The sequence below is a fragment of the Vulpes vulpes genome, chromosome 16 (assembly GCF_048418805.1).
Source record: "Vulpes vulpes isolate BD-2025 chromosome 16, VulVul3, whole genome shotgun sequence".
In the NCBI taxonomy this organism is placed as follows: domain Eukaryota; kingdom Metazoa; phylum Chordata; class Mammalia; order Carnivora; family Canidae; genus Vulpes; species Vulpes vulpes.
The window spans coordinates 68,839,084-68,857,188 of NC_132795.1; the positions used below are offsets into that span (position 1 = coordinate 68,839,084).

General features: G+C 41.3%; 1 protein-coding gene across 1 annotated transcript in view; it reads right to left on the reverse strand.

Moving 5' to 3' along the window:
* Positions 1–18,105, reverse strand: part of SLC9A2 (solute carrier family 9 member A2) — a 95,979-nt gene that overhangs the window by 19,046 nt on the left and 58,828 nt on the right. Inside the window, exons 4-7 of the mRNA XM_025992764.2 lie at positions 14,483–14,700; positions 13,898–14,100; positions 2,670–2,759; positions 1,824–1,894 (exon numbers count right to left, since the gene is read on the reverse strand). Of these exons, the coding sequence (XP_025848549.2) occupies positions 1,824–1,894; positions 2,670–2,759; positions 13,898–14,100; positions 14,483–14,700 (582 nt within the window). The remainder of the gene's footprint in view (positions 1–1,823; positions 1,895–2,669; positions 2,760–13,897; positions 14,101–14,482; positions 14,701–18,105) is intronic.

An 18,105-nucleotide genomic window follows, 5' to 3' on the forward strand; every position in this document is an offset into this window, starting at 1 on the left:
CAACAGCACCCTTCTGTTAAACTACATACACTGGGAGGCTGGTCAACTTCACGTAAATTTGCAGAGGGGAGGGCCAGAAACTATTAGCAAGTGAGGAAAGCCAAGGCAAGAAGGCAAGAGGGAGCCACCAAAATAGAGTTTAAATCTGTCATCTGTCTCCTTCCAAAGGCCTTCCAAGTTATCGGAATATTTTTAAATCCCGCATTTAAAGTTTAAAACACTGGTTTTCAATGTTTTTTAGTGTTGTCACTTCTTTCTAGATAAATATGATACAAATAACCTGTTTGGATCCTGGTCGTTTTTAATTGTTCCTTGGTAATTCTGAGCATTCATTTAATGACTTAGTATTTTTCACTATTTTTGGAGAATAGATAAACATTACCTATTCACCATGCAATAGATCTACACTGTGGTCATCAGTTGTGTATACTTTCATAACACTGTATGTATATTTCCTCTGTCAACACCCTTGGATACACTTTAAAACACTTCAGGTGGTTTCACATTAAATAAAGTCTTATGTTATGGCAACTAACTACATTTTCAGAAGCTAAATAGAAACCATGTAATTTCTCAAATGTGAATCAACAGTTTGCTCACATAGTTTGTTGGTCTTAATGTAAAAACCTTGGCTGGAAATAAAGTGCACACTGATTGATTTTAAAAAAAAAAAAAAAACACCAGTGATGTGCTGATAAATGTTCACAAATTGCTTTATGGGGATGAAAAAAGGCCCTGGTTTATAACATTTGTCAGTTCCACGGCACACCCCCACCATGGCTGCCTCGAGCTACCCCTACCCTTGTGAATGAGGCTCACTGTCAGCTCCTGGGGGCCAGGTGAGCCAGCTCCTACACTTCGTGGTCCCTGACCCTGCTGTCAAAATCAATCCCATAAGTCTGCTTTTCAGTTTATTTTCAAGCACATACCTAATTCTGCCCAGCTAGGACACCTCGTCCATTTCAACTATGAGATCCTTGAAGACAGGCACTGAATTCTATTTATCTACCACAAAGCCATTTAAGATTAAAACAACAACAACAACAACAACAAAAAGAACTAGATAGACACATTTACATAAGCACATATAATCTTTAAAAATTTAGCTTTAGGAATATTTGTTACTTCTATTTGTTACAATATTTGTATTTAAAATGTATTTGTAAAATACTTGTTAGTCTATTTATAATATTAGGTGCTCCAAGCTCTGCATCTGACAAAGCCCCTCAACATGTGTGGGAGAACAAATAGGAACAGAATCCTCAGTTTTTCACCAAATAGACTGCATTCCTCAGCCTCCCTTGCAGTGAGAAATGCCTACATGGCTGAGTGCTAGCCACAGAAGGCCAGGCCACGTGTGTAACTGGAAGAATTGCGTGAAAGCTTCTGATAACTTCAGTTAAGAGGAAGCCAGTACATGTTCTTTGTCTCCACATTATCTTTCTTCCTACATGCAGCCTGGACCGTATGCATGATGGCTAATGCTGGAGCACCCATTCTGGTCTAAGAGTCAACCTTGGAAATGGAAGATGTTAGTGGATTCACCAGGACAGAAGCGTCCTGAGACCATGAGGTGTGTGTGGAGCAAAGTTCATCTATTACACCTACATTAGCTACAGAGCTCTGGCTTCTTACAGGGGAACAAAATAAGCCTCTATCTTGCTCCAGGTCTCTGTGATTTGCTGAACTTTATCTTAAAGGACACACTATGGCACAACACAGGAAAGATTTTGCAACTCTGAAAAAAAAACACAGGTCAGTAAGTCCTGCTTCCAGAGTGAGCCAGAGCCACTTCATAATATAATGGCGGAAGACCTTCTTACTTGTCTCTCCAAAAGTTGTGACCCCAATGTCCACAAACATCTTCAATCCCAGTCTTCACATGATCAAAAAACTAAAACAGAAAAAGTAGGCTACTGATTAATTTTTACCCGAAATCAGTAATTTGCACTCTACTTATAGGATGCCTAAACTTCAAAGACCCTGACTGTTTTTGCTTCTTCTTGTTGTTGGGTTTTTGTTTGTTTTGTTTTATTTTTACTAAAAGCAATGAAACAATGATTCATCTCTAAATACACTGATTTTATTATATCAGTATTAGATAATTCTCAGGTTATTTTTCTCCTCATAACAGTCTGTTCATAATTTCGGAAAATATGAAATATTATACTTTTCCAGTGGAAACATTTTCAGATTGAAGGAAGTTACAAGAGGGATTCCTTGTTCCTGGGGTGCCTGGGTGGCTTAGTGGGTTGAGCAGCTGGCTCTTGGTTTCTACTCAGGTCATGACCTCAGGGTCACAGGATTGAGCCCGAGTCAGGTTCTTAGCTAAGCAGGGATTCTGCTTGGGATTCTCACTCTCCCTTGCTCTTTGCCCCTTCCCTTGCTTGTGATCTCTCATTCTCTCTCTCTAAAATACAATCTTAAAAAAAAAAAAAGGATTCCTTGTTCTCGCATTCCCGAGGGGTCTAGCAGATTAATCTGGAGAAGGCACCCTGGGGCTGTGCTCACTCTACACCCCCCAACTCATGCCCTTCTTGGCCCTCTCTCCCTTTTCCCCTCTGCCATTTCCTTCTCTTTCAGGAAAGGAGTGCCAGAATATGCTGTCAACTGAATCCACCAAGTTTTTCTTCTATCATTTAAATCATTATTACTACATTAACACTTACCCGGCAATGGATTTCTTCACTGACTGCTTGCTGTTTCTTATTGGACCTCTTAACATCAAGAAATTCCACTAGTGGTCGGATAGTAATTCCCTGCACAGAAAAAAGCAAAGGTGTATCTTCTAATAAAATTAAGTGAAAAATTCAAGAACAACTTTTATTCTTCTGAGCTTTGGTAACCAACAAAAGATATCCTCCTCTCAAGATTTAACAGAACATATGCAACATTTTGTTAATTTTTCCTCCTCTCCAATAACTGGCATATTTTCAGAGGGCCATGTCCTAGCATGTTCTACTAGAAAACAAACAATGGACAAAGTTGAAGAAATTGCAAACTACTTCTAAGTAATTCTAAGAAACAGAGAAAGAAATTCCAGAAAACAATAAAGTATTATCCAAATAAGGGGATTCACCTACTTGCATCATCCATAGAAAACTTTTTAATAATTCTTATATTCATTATTTACTAAAACCATGCTAATGGTACTTCTGCTGCACACGTGTCTTTGGCATTTGGGATACAAAAAAGTTAAATGGTTAAGGCACTCAGTCCTAGGATTTTGTAGTTTTAAAGGGAGAAGGATATGCCAAAAACAGTTAAAAATATGCAAAGGAAGAATAAGAGAGACACAGGAAGCTGGTCCAGAAAGGCCTTATAGAGAGGCAACACTGAAGAGTAGTCTTAAAAGATGTTGAAAGGATATCATAGCAGGGACCAACCATGAGCAAAGAATCAGTGGTGAAAGAGGGTACAGAGGAGTTTGGGCATGTTTGTGAACTTGAAAAATGGAGAGAACCATAAGCTATTTAGTAATCTAAGAAGAGAAAAAAAATATTTCCTTAACATGATAAAAAAAAAAGCTATCTGCCAGAAATCTATAGTGAACATCTGACTTAATAATTAAACATTAAAAGCTTTTCCATTAGAACTTGACACAGTCCTGCCTGTCCCAGTCAGTTAAATAAGAGAGAGGGAGAAGTATAGACACTAAAAATGAAATAATAAGATTTCTGTTGCCCATGAATGATCTAGTGTTTGTCCTAAAATATCTAAGACAATTTTTTTCATTTAAAAATACCAAGAAAAAATAAAATAAAATAAAATAATATAAAATAAAATAAAAATACCAAGAAATTTTAATTAAGTGATTAAACACAAAATCAACATACAGAAATCCACCCCATATACTAATTTAAAAAAAGAATCAGAATAAACACCTACATGAAAGAAAATACATATATATAATTGACGTGTACTAACACATAATAATATGTAATATATATTTTACATATTACATAAGATGTGTATATACTTATATACATGTACATATATATATATAATATGTAATCCTATCATGGAATGCATTAAACCTTTACAAAAAGAACTATAAAACTTGGTAAAAGGATATTCAAAAGATCTGAATTTTTAAAACACAGTTCCCAAATGGGATTACATAGCAATATTATGTTGACAACTTTATCTCAGTATTTGCAATAAAATTCCAGTGACCTTTTTCAAAGGATTTTTATTAACAGAACTTGAGAGGGCAGCTCTAAATTAGTCTGGAGCAGTAAAGGTAATCAAAAAAATTTAGGAAAAAAACAGTGACAGGAGAACTCACAGATATCAAAACAACCAGCGAATATACTTAAAATTATAACACAGTAGCACTAAATTGGGCCAAGTGAAGAGGGGTGAGAATGGGTGGTCAAGGAAGATCCCTAAGACTCCTGCGTGGTAGCAGGTGGCCGGCCATTCTTGACATGGGGAACACATGCATGGTGGGGAGGGGGTAACTGGATTGTGGGGGGTGGGAGGGGATGCATATATTGAGATAATGTTCCCTGCCATGCATTTGATTTCATCTCACCTTTCTGCATGTCTTTATTTAAGAATGCTTTTGATAATGTAAACTGTGACATACATACACACTTTTTTTTTAAGATTTTACTTATGTATTTGAAGAGAGAGAGAGTGATAGAAGGCAAGCACAGGCTAGGTAGAGGAGCAGAGGGAGAGAGATAAGCAGACTCCCTACTGAATGGGGAGCCCGATGCGGGGCTTGATCCCAGAACCCTGTGATCATAACCTGAGCTGAAGGCAGATGCTTAAGCCACCCAGGTGCCCCCATACACGTTTTTCAAAGGAGGTCATTCAATGTGCTCCATCAATCCAGCTTCAGGCATTTTTAAGCTTGACTTTATCTTTCTGGAGTGTGAGCCAATTTTGACCAAATTTGGGATAAGACACACCTTATGTTCTATTTGCAATTCAGTCTGCCACTTTGAAATAATACAGGAGGTAATAAACAGTTTTCCAATCAACATATATTCTGTAATTTTTAACTTATGTAAATGAAAATGGGTGTAAACATGTGGTTTACTAAATTCCAGATTCCATGAAGCCACTGGTTTAATTACCACTCCAGGAAAAAAAAAAAAAAATCAACAAAATCAATCCAACGTTGAAACTACATAATGTGTTCTAAGGATGTTAACTGTTGTTTCGTATGCTTTTTTTTTTTCCTATCAGTATTCATTTAAAAAAAAAAAAATTCTATGAGGGCCCAACAGTTGTAAATATGGGACAGAAAAGTAAAGATAGGACACAGGCCCCAATCCGGATGCAGACTCCTTCCACTGGATAGATAATCCTTCTAGATTTAGAAGTTAATGCACCATCACAAATTAAACAACAATAAAACAAAACTGATCAACTACAGGAAGCAAGTGTGGCTTGCTGCCTAGAGCAACTCCAGTTTCTAAATATATCACATATTGTAGTTTATGATTAATAAAATATATTGGTTATATGCCATGGATCACTGACACTGCCTCTGAATAACCAGTATTTAAACAGCTCCTTTAAGAGTCTCCTATTTGCTCTCTGAAGTATTTGCAGTTGTCATGTCATGTCAACAGGAATGATGTGATAGGTTCCTCTCCCTCTTTTTCCTTCCTTCCTCAATCCATCTATTTTGGAGGCAGAGGACATGACATCTGTGAGTGTCATATTAAGTTCCCCAAGCTGGAAGCTATACTCTAGGAGCCCTGGGTCTTGGGGTGGAAGAAATAAAGGAAAAGCAAAAACAAAACCAACAACCAACTTTTGAGAAGGCACCTTATTTTATAACCACATTGGAAAATTTCCAATTCAAGTCAACTGGGAAGCAGCCTAACAAGGCTTAGAAAAATAGCTTGTTACCATCCAAGTAGGTTTAAACAATAAAGGAACCCTTGGTTTTCCATCAAACCATTGAAAAACATATTTGCAAGATACAAATGAAATGTTTACCCGTTCATTTGGCTTTGGCACAAACACACACAATACCTCAGGGCCAGACCTGATGGAAGGGAGTCATTTAACAGCAGGAATGAACAGGACAGCCAGGTGAGCTATGTTTTCCACCTGTGCCACCTCTGTCTCCACCTGCCCTGCCTGCCTTTTTTCCTCAAAAAAGAACTGCTGTCTGGTGAACATTCTTTTGGTTTGAGCTTTTGGAAGAAAAGGATTTCTTGTTGGTTTTCTTTTTTTAATTAAATTTTTTTGGGAAAAAAAAAAGGTGGGAGGAACTACCTTATATTTCTCTGCTATGTAGTAGACAACTTCTAGAAAAACTTAAAGGAACTCTCTAACAACAACAACAACAACAACAAAAATGTCGCTATCATTGCTCTACTATACCATATCCTATGATCACAGACTTGATCACAGAGATCCTAAGCCTGGTTGCACACACAGTGTTTATTGTTGAATGGGTAAGTGGGCAAGAACCATATAAGTGGTTTTTCATGCTCTTTGTGCCATCTCCCAGCCTCTTTCTTTCCAGACTTAACCGCATTGTGCTCAAACTGGCTGTCAGATGTGTCTCTTCCCCTAAATCATGGCTTTCTCTTTACTGTGCCACCAGCAAGCACTCAGGCATGTTCCTATGGCTCTCATCTTTGAAAAACACAAACAAAAGCCCTCTTCTGGCACACATTCCCCTCTCACTACCACCCCTGTCCTCTCCCAGACCTCACCAGACTTTGTCTTGTATCTCCCGTCTCCAATCTCTCTTTATCCTTCTCCCTGGAATCCAACTGATCAGAAATTCCTCACCATCTGACCCAGCGCTCTTGTGAAGATGTCCACTCATCATGGGCTTGCTGCATCCAGTAGTTCGCTCTCTGCTCCCACCTTGCCTGACTGTGATCCCATTTGTCACAGTTGCTAGAACTCTCTTCTTCCTGAACATTTTTTTCACTTCTAGATGAACTCCTCGTGATTTTTCTCCCATTTTACTATTCACCTTTTTCCTCTCCTTGCCTAGTTCCTGAACATTTTCATGACTTCTCAATATTGGTACACTTCCTTTTCTATACTCTTCCTGTGCTTGCTCCTGAATTGCTTCTTTCAGACTCATGTTTTACAGATCATCTATATACCAATGTGTCTCAAATTTCTATTTCCCACTCTGTCTTCTTCCATCAATTCTAGACCCATACGTACAATTGCCTCGCCAGTACCTCCACCTGGATGTCTAATAGGCAGATATGCATGTCCAAGAGGTGTGTGTCTAAAACCAAACACCTGATTCTCCACCCTTCAAACCCAATACTCCCTGATGCTAAATTAAACATCACCTTCTTTTACCTCGTTGCTCAGTCTCAAACCCTGGGAGCTATCTTTGTACTTTCTTTTACAGCCTAAATTATTTATATACATTTTTTTTAATCTCAAAAAATCCTGATCATCTTACTCATTTTATTGTAGTACCAGAATGAATGTCTGTTAATTCCAGAACTCCATTTAGTATGTTAATTAAATATAGGAATGTGTCATTGCTACACTATCTACATATCTTAAATATGACCGTTCATTTGATAAACTAAAATACAATGCCTATAAAATAGTTGGCATCATCACCCTAGTTTGACAGGCTAAGTCAGCAAGGTTTTTTTTTTTTTATTGGGGGGGAGGGGCAGAGGGAGAGGGAGAGGGAAAGAGAGAATCTTTAGTAGGCTCCAGGCCTAGTGCAGAGCCCCACGTAGGACTTAATCTCACCACCTTGAGATCATGACCTGAGCTGAAATCAAGAGTCAGACACTTAATCCACTGAGCTACCCAGGCACTTCCAGAAGTATTTGATTATTGGGAAAGGTCTGCCCACCCTGGGTCCTGAGGTCCCACACACTCTTCCAGGGTAGGGGTTTCAATGATGCAGTGCCTCAACTGCCTTTACCCAGGTCATTTTTCAGGGTTGCATTTGTAATGAGCAACATTGAGAGATGAAGTCATGTCACCCTCGAGACAAAGAATGATAGATCCTCAAGCCCTGGGCCAGTCTCCTGTAATGTTGCCCGCTGCATGTGTAGACATCCATCCTGAGACCTCTGTGGGGGGCGGGGGTACCTGGGGTGTGGAATACTGACACAAACCAACACCCACCTCTGACTACTGCTTTTGCCTTGAGTAACAAAGCCCTTTGTCTATGACGCAGGAGTCAGGTGTCTTCTGCAAGCATCCATGGAGATTTTACAGGCAAGTTAAACTTGTTAACTTGCAAATAGGGTAAAATCTTAGATACTTCATACTTCTGGACAATGACTTACAAAAGACACAACACAGATCTGCCATGGAGGCAAAAAGGGACTGTCCTCTCTTGAATTCCAGTCAACTTTGCTACCTGCTGGGCTGCTAGATGGATTTCCAGAGGGTCTGCTACATGATTATAGGGATTCATTAAATAATGACCAGATTGTTGGAGTGTTCTGCAATCATTTTTCCTTTCAAAGAAAAGAAAAGTACATCAAAAGGCATTGTCTTTCTTCTTTCAACTACGATTTTACTTAATGTCATAATTAAAACAAAGCAAATCATCAGGTTAAATCATCAGGCAAGTTGTTTGCATTAACTACTATGTTTACATGCAAATTTCTTCTCTATTGCCTAGGAGGAAGGTACCATTATCTGGATCTTTAATTTTTATTTTTTTATTGGGAGGGGAAGGGGCAGACAGAGAAGGAGAGGGAAAGAGAGAATCTCTAGCAGGCTCCAGGCCTAGTGTAGAGCCCCTAAAGTCAAAAGAAGCTCACAGAGGTTGTTCTGGGCAATAACTATCAGAATATTAACCAGAATGTCAACCCAGGACAGCCTTGCTCCAACGTCTGTGTTTTCTACTACTGGACTCTACCTTGTCCCCAATCTTGAATATAAATTTAAAACGAGAGACAGCTTATATTTTATGTAATGTTACCAATCTTATCTAAAAGAAAATGAATTCACGTGCCCAAAGAATCACAATTGTTTACTCATTAAATATTCTACAAGCAAGACTGTATTCTGGTAACATGTTAATGTTCATCAAGAGGTTACTCTCCTAATTATCAATATGATTCAAGGAATGTTAAAAAAATTCTCATTATAAATCTAAGTGTCAGATAATAAACCATATGTCACGTGGAATTCTATTCTAGAAGACAGTGCTAACTCAATAATACTGGGATGGAAGACCTACTGTATAAGAAATATTGAAATAAAAAGGGGGGGAAGACATTTAGAAGTTTAATGATAGATCCATCAACATAAAAGTTGTCACTTGAAAAAGAATGCATAGTCCTTAATCAGAAGGCAACATGTTATGCATAGATTACAATTAATTATTCCTACTATGTTTATAACCCATTAACTATTTTCTTTCAGCTTTTCTCCAAGTTCCTTAATTATTGATGTATTCTGAGAAAAAAGATCCTACCTGAAGGGAGTGTTGTGTGCATTTGTGTGTGTATGCACATGTGTGTTCATAACCCAGAGCCTCTTAAGAGCCAGATCCATTAGTCTCCAATCTGTACACACAAAGGGGTGGGTCAGACAACAGTGCAGGAGATTACAGTTTGTGGAACTACAGAAATTCCTCTTCCAAGTGAGCATCAGACAGAGCTTTGCCAGCTTAAACCTAATTAGAGAAGACTGTCCATGGGGTATGCTTACAGACTCCAACTATGGACTCCCTGAAAAATCTCTAAAGGGTTAATTTAATATGTTTACGGTGCCAAATACAGCCAATACATCTAAACTACTCTGTTTGTAGCCTCTGTTTTTTTTTCATTTGTCACATCAAAAACTGTTAATCACAGTTAAATATTGATAGACACACTATTCATTCATTCAAAGTGGGTGCGTAGGCTTTGAAGATGGGGAATCTAAACTTCACCCATATCTTCTGGTTGATTTACAATTCCCAAAAGCCAAGATATTATAAATAGAATAATGATACTCTATATTAATCACCTACGCACACATTCATTGAAAAACAGTATACTTTTCTGTAATTCTTTCCTTTTCCCTACGCTATGCTTGTTCTGATTGAAGAAATGTGATTTTATGTCTGTTGGGTCTACTAACTAAAAAATTTCAGCTTGTCTTTTGTATGTCCTCTCCTGAATTACATCTTCCCTTCTGGTCATTTTTCTTGGATTTTACAAATGCATATGTCCTTGATGCCAGAGGAGGGGGCTGGTTCTGCACTATAGATGTTTGAGAAACACTTATGTGGATGATTAGCAGCTGATATATACATCTCCAAATGACCCAGTTCCTAGTTACACTAGACTAACATGGTTCTATTTTTGTATTTGACACCTTAAGTTCTGAGAGCACTGACTAAGCCTTGGCAGGGATCGCTGGGAGCACTAAGGACAAGGCAGCTGGCCTAGGAGAGGTGGTGAGTCACTCACCCCCGCCTGACTGTTCCCCTCAAGCCTGATGCTCTAGGGTGCTACTGAGAGATTAAAAGGCTCAAGGCAAAATGGATTCAATGCACCATTCTGCCCCAGGTAAAGTGTGGGAGTAGCAAATTGGAGGACTTTTTACAAGGATCCTATAAACACTCTACTAAAAAGATAAAGACAGGGGCATTTGCTTCTCTCAGGTGTATAAGAAGGCCATAGGGTATTTGAAGCAAAACTCATATGTGTTCCTGTAACTGAAACTGTTACCAACCATGACCTGGTAAATCACGTCTCCTGAGTGAAGTCACTGGCATTCAGTAGTTCTGAGCACATCTGTGGGTCAGAGTCCCAGGCTCAACCTCAGCTTTTCTCATTGACATTCGTGTGCCCTTGGGTCAGCCTCCTTTCTCTCTTTCTGCCTCACAGGGTTCCTTCTCAAAGGTTTGTTTTGTGAGGATGAAATGAGATAATACACATAGGGAAGGCCTTGTCCGAGTGCCCGGCACAAGTAAGCCATCACTGGTGGGTACGTGCAGTAGGAGGGCACTGGTGATAAAAATAGTAACAGGAAGTGGCCACTTCTTGACTTAGGACAGGGGCTCCCAAGGCCTTCTTCTCCAGGATTCCTCACACAGGACAACCCACTGTCCCCAGCACAGGAGGTATGGATGGATGAAGGATAAACTGCTCTTCAGGGAACTGATGAATGGCAGAGGAGGAGGAGCACAGTGAGTCACAATATTGAACAACGACTATGCACTTTATTCAGAGGTACGAATGAACTGGCCCCCGTTCTACCTTTTACTATCTGTGCAGACTTGGGAAAGGCACTGGAGTACAGGCTCGGTGCCTCAGTGTCCTCAGTGATAGAGTTCTGTGCCACAGAAGTGTTATGAGGATTAAATGAGATTATATAAAAAGAGCTTGGGCCTGAGTCAGCCACCTAGAAAGTATTCTGTGATGAACTGTTAAACAGAAAAAAAAAAATTTTAAGTACCTCCAAGGGCAGCCCCGGTGGCTCAGTGGTTTGGCACCGCCTTTAGCCCAGGTCCTGATCCTGGAGACCCGGGATCAAGTCCCACGTCAGGCTCCCCACATGGAGCCTGCTTCTCCTTCTGCCTGTGTCTCTGCTTCTCTCTCTCAATCTCTCTCTCTCTCTCTCTCATGAGTCAGTAAATAAAATCTTTTTTAAAAATAAATAAATAAAAAGTACCTCCTGAAGGGGCGCCTTCAGTTAAGCAACTGACTCTTCGTTTCAGCTCAGGCTGGGATCTCAGTCTGGCTCTGCACTCAGCAAGGAGTCTGCTTGTCCCTTTCCCACCCTCTCTGCCCTTCCTACCTCTCTATCTCTCTCAAAAAAGTAAATAAATCTTTGTTCTTTTAAAAGATTTTATTTTTTTTTAATTTTTATTTATTTATGATAGTCACACAGAGAGAGAGAGAGAGGCAGAGACACAGGCACAGGGAGAAGCAGGCTCCATGCACCGGGAGCCCGACGTGGGATTCGATCCCAGGTCTCCAGGATCGCGCCCTGGGCCAAAGGCAGGTGCCAAACCGCTGTGCCACCCAGGGATCGGATCCCAAGATTTTATTTATTTGAGAGAGAGAGCATACAAGGAGGGGGAAGGGTAGAGGCAGAGAGAAAAGGAGATTCCCCCCAGAGCAGGGAGCCCGATGCCTGGCTCGATCCCAGGACCCTGGAATCATGACCTGAGCCAAAGGCAGATGTTTAACCAATTGAGCCACCCACTAAATAAATCTTTAAAACAAAGAATAAATAAATAAAAAGTACTCCTAAAAATAGACAAAATAAAAATAAATAAAAAATAAACAGTTACCTCCTGGCTTTTCCCCTCTGTCATTATCACTAGCCCTTGGCCGCCTTCCTCTTCTCTCCAGTCTTAAGGTTGGGCTGCCCTAGAGACCAGCTCCTGGTCCTGTGTACTGGCTTCTTTGATATATGTTCACTCCTTTGAGAATCCTGTCAGGCTCAGGATTTCAAATGCCAGCTCTGTGAGGATGACCAAGCTGTCTCCTGAAGTCCAGACCCAGCCAGGATCCTGCCGCCTACTCATCCCTCTGCTTGTAGGTCTAATTGACACCCCTCACCTGGCATGCCTGTGACTGAGACCCATCCCCTCCACCCACACCCCTCCCTTCTCACCTGAGAGGAAGTCTCTCCTCCCAGCTGCTCAGGCCAAAAGCCCCAGAGTCCCCTGGGACAGCTCTGGCCCTCACATCGATGTCTAACCCATCAGGGATCCTGTAGGTTCCACCTTCAGAATGGATCCAAGGATCTCAACCCTTCTGGGCGCTGGTCTTGCTCGGTGATTGCACTGGCCTCCACACTACGTTTTCCGTGTCTATACTGTGTCTATACTCCCTTAGGAGCCTGTTCTCCCAATGTCCAGGTGATCCTTTTACAAAGTCAATCAAAACACATGCTTCTGTACAGAACCTGATGGCTTCCATTCGACGTGGTGAAGAGCCAGTCCCTACGTGGGCTTGTGTGGCCTTATCCTATGTAGAACATAGGATAGTGAGACTCCCCCTCACTGTTTTCATCCTCATCTCTCCAGCCACACTGGCCAGGAACGTACTGCCTGCATACCGTTGGTCCTATCTGCCTGAACTGTTCTTTGGCTTAGGTAATTCCTTCACTCCCCCACCCATAAGCCTTTGCTCAAATGTCATTTTTTCATTGTCTTCCATGACAATTCTATTTAGTGAGTGAACTCCCCCTCACTCACCATTCCACTTCTTATTGCACAGCACCTTTCACCTTCTTATCTCCTCTATAATATTTACTCACTTAGTATGTCTAGTGTCAGGCATCTGGCATCCCCTCTGGGATGTAAGTTCACAGGGACAGGGATATTTCTGCATCTTGTTCACTCACGGATTCTGAGTACCTAGAGGGCAGTCTGACATATAGCAAGAGTCCAATACATATTTACTACATGAGTATCTGCAAAATATAATCCCCGAAGGGCTGGCTTATTGACTTAGAGATTGATAGACAAAGTGCGGATCTTGATGCCAACCTGCATTCTTCCTACCACACTTTCTGTCTCTGGTACTAAGCATATATTCACGCATCCCACCCTTTCAAGGGACACACTGCTATGCAGTCAAGTAATGTCAAATTGCTGTTGGAAGGTCATCACACAAGTAGCATTTAATGAGTACATTTACTAGGTCAGAGAGTTCGACAAATGACAAGGATTAGTAAGCTCAGTTCATAAGTTTCCAGCAGTATGCTTAGATCACTTAGCTGAGTTTCCTTAAATAAGAATTCCTGCGCGTGGGCCAAGTGACCAAATTGGATTCTCTTAGGCCCCTGCATAATCAGGTGACACAAGGAAGCAATATTTTCCTTAACATCATAACCACCAGAGCTTCGACAAGCCTTTGCCACTTTGCCTCCTGTAAGAGGAGTTCATCCAGATAGCCTGACAGGTCTTGTCTCCTCTCCCAGTAACCAGAGAGACTTTGCCAGAAGAGAGAGTTTTACTCACCAGGATGAAGACAGTAAAGAATATGACAACAATCGCCGCTGTAATGAACAGCTTTTTCCTAGGAAACACAGCAGCAGGTAGGAGAAACACAAGCGCAAAGCAGATGGCACCTCGGAGCCCTCCATAGGCGATGATGAACTGATCCTTAAAGGTCAGGGGGATCGTCCGGAACCAGTTAATGACCTGAGTCAGGACAAAGACACCTGAGAATGAAAAGCAAAAACCAAAGAAAACAGATGGTGTGAGTCCAGAACACGAAACCAGTGAGACTCATTCTCTGGGCTTCTGTGACAGGACAAAGCATCTAACAAGCCCCACGGTCTTTTCACCCTTCCTTGGTGTTTGTTGTTCTGGGATAACAGGTGAAAACGTGAACTCAAGGAGGCCAAGGGAGGTCAGTCTGATGGCAGAGTCATGAAGGTACTTGGGGATGAAAAGAATCCATGTGGAATGGGGGAAGATGAGGAGGAGAGGGAGAGGAAGAAGATGAAGTAGCTGCAGCCAAGGGCAAGCCATGAGAAGAAGCAAGCCCCATTCTTCTAGTGAGTGTTGCCGGATGTCCCTTTGGGAAACAAGCACCATTACCCAGTGCTCTCCAGATGAGACAGAAGGCAAGTGTGAAGCACACGAAGGCCCAGTTCCACTCGTGGTTCTTCCCAACAGTGGACACGCCCATGAAGATGAAGATCAGGGTCTCGCTGACACTGCTCAGCATCTTCATGAAATACTTGATGGTTGTGTAGGACTTTTGAGATACGTTTTCTTCCACATACTTATTCATAGTCATTGCACAAGCAGTGATTCTGCAAGAGAAGATACAGCTTCTATATAAACATGACAACGGGCCTAATCGGCATGTAACAGTCAGCATTTAAGAGCTAAGTGAGGCCTCTACCCTTCCGCCCGTCACTAGAACATTACTGGTTGACTTGTATAAATGAATGTGATTTGCATCGTTGGGACCTAACTCTAGAAGTCTTCATCAGTACCAACTGGTTTGAAATTCTCGGCTCCGCCCAGCTTTGTAGTCTGTGGGCATCGGCACCTGCCAACATCACAAGGAAAGCAGTCCACAATAAACTCAAAACCTACTAACTTCCTATAAAAGCAGTTTCATCTTCTCCATCCCTCTAGTGCCAAAAATGCTAAGGCATTGCCTAAAAGCCTAAACTTGAAACTAGTCTCCTGCCTTTTCTCCCTTGCCACACCTCTCCTGTGCACCCCCCCCCACCCGCCACCATCTCATTGGTCACCAATTGTTTTTTACCCTTCATCCTGAGTATCTCTTGGACCCACTAACTCTTTTTTTTTTTTTTTTAAATCCCAGTGCCTTTGTTTCCACTTCTGGAAAATTCACAATGTATTCATAGGTTCTGAGAACACCCAAAGAAAAGAAACTTTTTTTTCCTGTTTCTCCCATAATCTCCAAAACTCCAGGACCACAGAGCTCTGATTTCCCCTCCAACCATATCTATTTTAATAGAGCATGTGCGCATTCTGGTAAGGGAAGGGCTCTAAGGTCACAGCCACACTCCTAAGGTGGACATCTGAAGCTCTTCACACTCTTCCCTCAGTAGACAAATCCAGTTTCACCTCCTACTCCCTCTCCACCCAGCATACACCATATGCCTCGACTATAATTTCCCCAATACGCCCTGCTCTTTGCTATCTTCTTGCCTCACTCTGTGCATAAGCTCCTCTCTGGCTGAAATGCTCCCCTGACCATCTCAAAAGTCCCTACAGAGGGAAATTCAGTATGAGGTGGCTGACAGCTCATCCCAGGTTCTTTTTTTTTTTTTTTTTTTAAGATTTTATTTATTCATTCATGAGAGACAGAGAAAGAAAGAGAGAGGCAGAGACACAGGCAGAGGGAGAAGCAGGCTCCAAACAGGGAGCCTGACGTGGGACTTGATCCCAGGTCTCCAGGATCATGCCCTGGGCTGAAGGCAGCGCTAAACGGCTGAGCCACCCGGGCTGCCCTCCCAGGTTCTCTCTAAAGAGACACTGATACCAGACATCAGCTGTAGCAACATTTGTCTAGATATATCTCCTGAGGCAAGGCAAATAAAAAGTAAAAAAACAAAAAATACTGAGACTATCAAAATGAAAAGCTTCTGCACAAGGAAGAAAGCAATCAATAAAACCAAAGGGCCATCTGCCAAATGGGAGATGTCTGCAAATGGCACAGCCAATAAAGGGTTAGTATCCAAAATATATAAAGAAGTTATATATATTTTACTTCTATATCAATACCCCCAAAACAAATAACCCAATTATAAATGGGCAGAAGACATGAACAGACATTTGTCCAAAGATGACATACAAATGGCCAGCAGACACATGAAAAAATGCTCAACACGACTGGAAAATGCAAATCAAAACCACAATGAGATATCACCTCACACCTGTCAGAATGGCTAAAATCAAAACCATAAGAAATAACAGGCTTGGCAAGGATGTGGAGAAAGGGGAACCTACCACGTACTGTTGGTAGGAAGCCAAACTGGTACAGCCACTCTGGCAACTAGCATGGAGGTTCCTCAGAAAGTTAAAAATAGAACTATTCTATGACCCAGGAATCACACTAGTCAGTATTTACCTTAAAAATACAGAAACACTAATTCAAAGGGATACATGCATCCCCGTGTTTATAGTACCATTATTCACAATAGCCAAACTATGGAAGCAGCCCAAGTGTCCATCAATAGATGAATGCATAAAGAAGAGGTGGTATGTACATACAATCAAATAGTCCTCGGCCATAAAAATGAATGAACTCTTGCCATTTGCAACGACATGGATGGAGCTAGAGAGTATAATGTTAAGCCCAATAAGTCAGTCAGAGAAAGACAAATACCATATGTTTCACTCATATGTGGAATTTAAGAAACAAACAAGCAAAGGATAAAAAAAGACAAAGAGACAAACCAAGAAACAGACTCATAACTATAGAAAACAAACTGATGGTTACTGGAGGGGAGGCAGGTGGGGGGATGGGGAACATAGGGGATGGGCATTAAAGAGTACACTTATCATGATGAAAGAAAAGTTAAATGGTAAAAAAATATATACATAGACATGGATATTAGAAAGTATCAGAGGACTTCATTATCAGAAGGTGTTCTAGGTGAAGGAAGACAGAATTTGAGTGAGCGTCTGCCTTCCATGAGTGATCACCATGCTATAAGCCAACTACTGGTCATGATCTGTCAAGTTTTCCCCATTCTCGTAACTTCAGAGCTACAATGACCCTAAATGCACCCTGCTCCCAAACACTGCATGTAGTCCTCCTTACCCTGAGATTTTATTTTTATGTTAGGAAAATCCTCCTACTGCAAGCACAAGGAAAGGAAGAAGAACACAAACCCAAGGGCTCTCTGAGTGAAGACCTAAACGGGTAATCATGAACATATTTCCCTGCAAGAAAAAAGATCGGTTTCATATACACAAACAAATATAAATTTGTTTGTGTGCCCCTATTAAGAGAAAACAAAGACCCCACCAGGTCAGGACTCGTACATTTAGCCAAGATGTCACTGCCCCCAGAATGAGTGGGTACTTCTTTTGGGTGTTTATGAGGGAGGAATGCATAATTCATGTGGTTCCCAAAAGAATGAGTGCCTTATTACATAAGCCAATAAATTTCAGCAACCAACCACAAACACAGGGCAAAGCCTTGAATAGCCGAGGGCTTATATAATAATAGTCAACCTTTATAGCACCCCTGCTCTGTGCCAGGTACTATGCAAGCGCTCTGTGTGGATTATGCCAGTTAACTTCATTACAAGCCTCTGAAGCAAGTTCTGTTATCATTCCCATTTTACAGATGAGAGAACAAAGGCAGACAGAGGTCCACTTATTCAAGATGACACTGCTAATAAATGGTGGTGCCAGGATTTTGACTCAAGCAGTCGGACTCAAAGCCAGCACCGCCGAGCTCTGTCCAAGCTCTCACTGAGCCTGGTTACCTCTGATGGGGAAGAAGTCTTACTCCTCTGCCAAGCCCTTGCTCAACCTTTCTCAAGTGCAAGACTATCTGTATTAGGTTCCATCAGCTGCAGTAAGAAATTAGCCAGAACTTAGTGACTGCAACACTTTCAGGGGTCAGCAGTCTAAAACCACTTTCACTGGGCTAAAATCAAGGCGCTGATAGGGCTCTGTGCCGGGGAGATTGTTCCTCACTTTTTTCCAGTCTGGAGGCTGCTCCC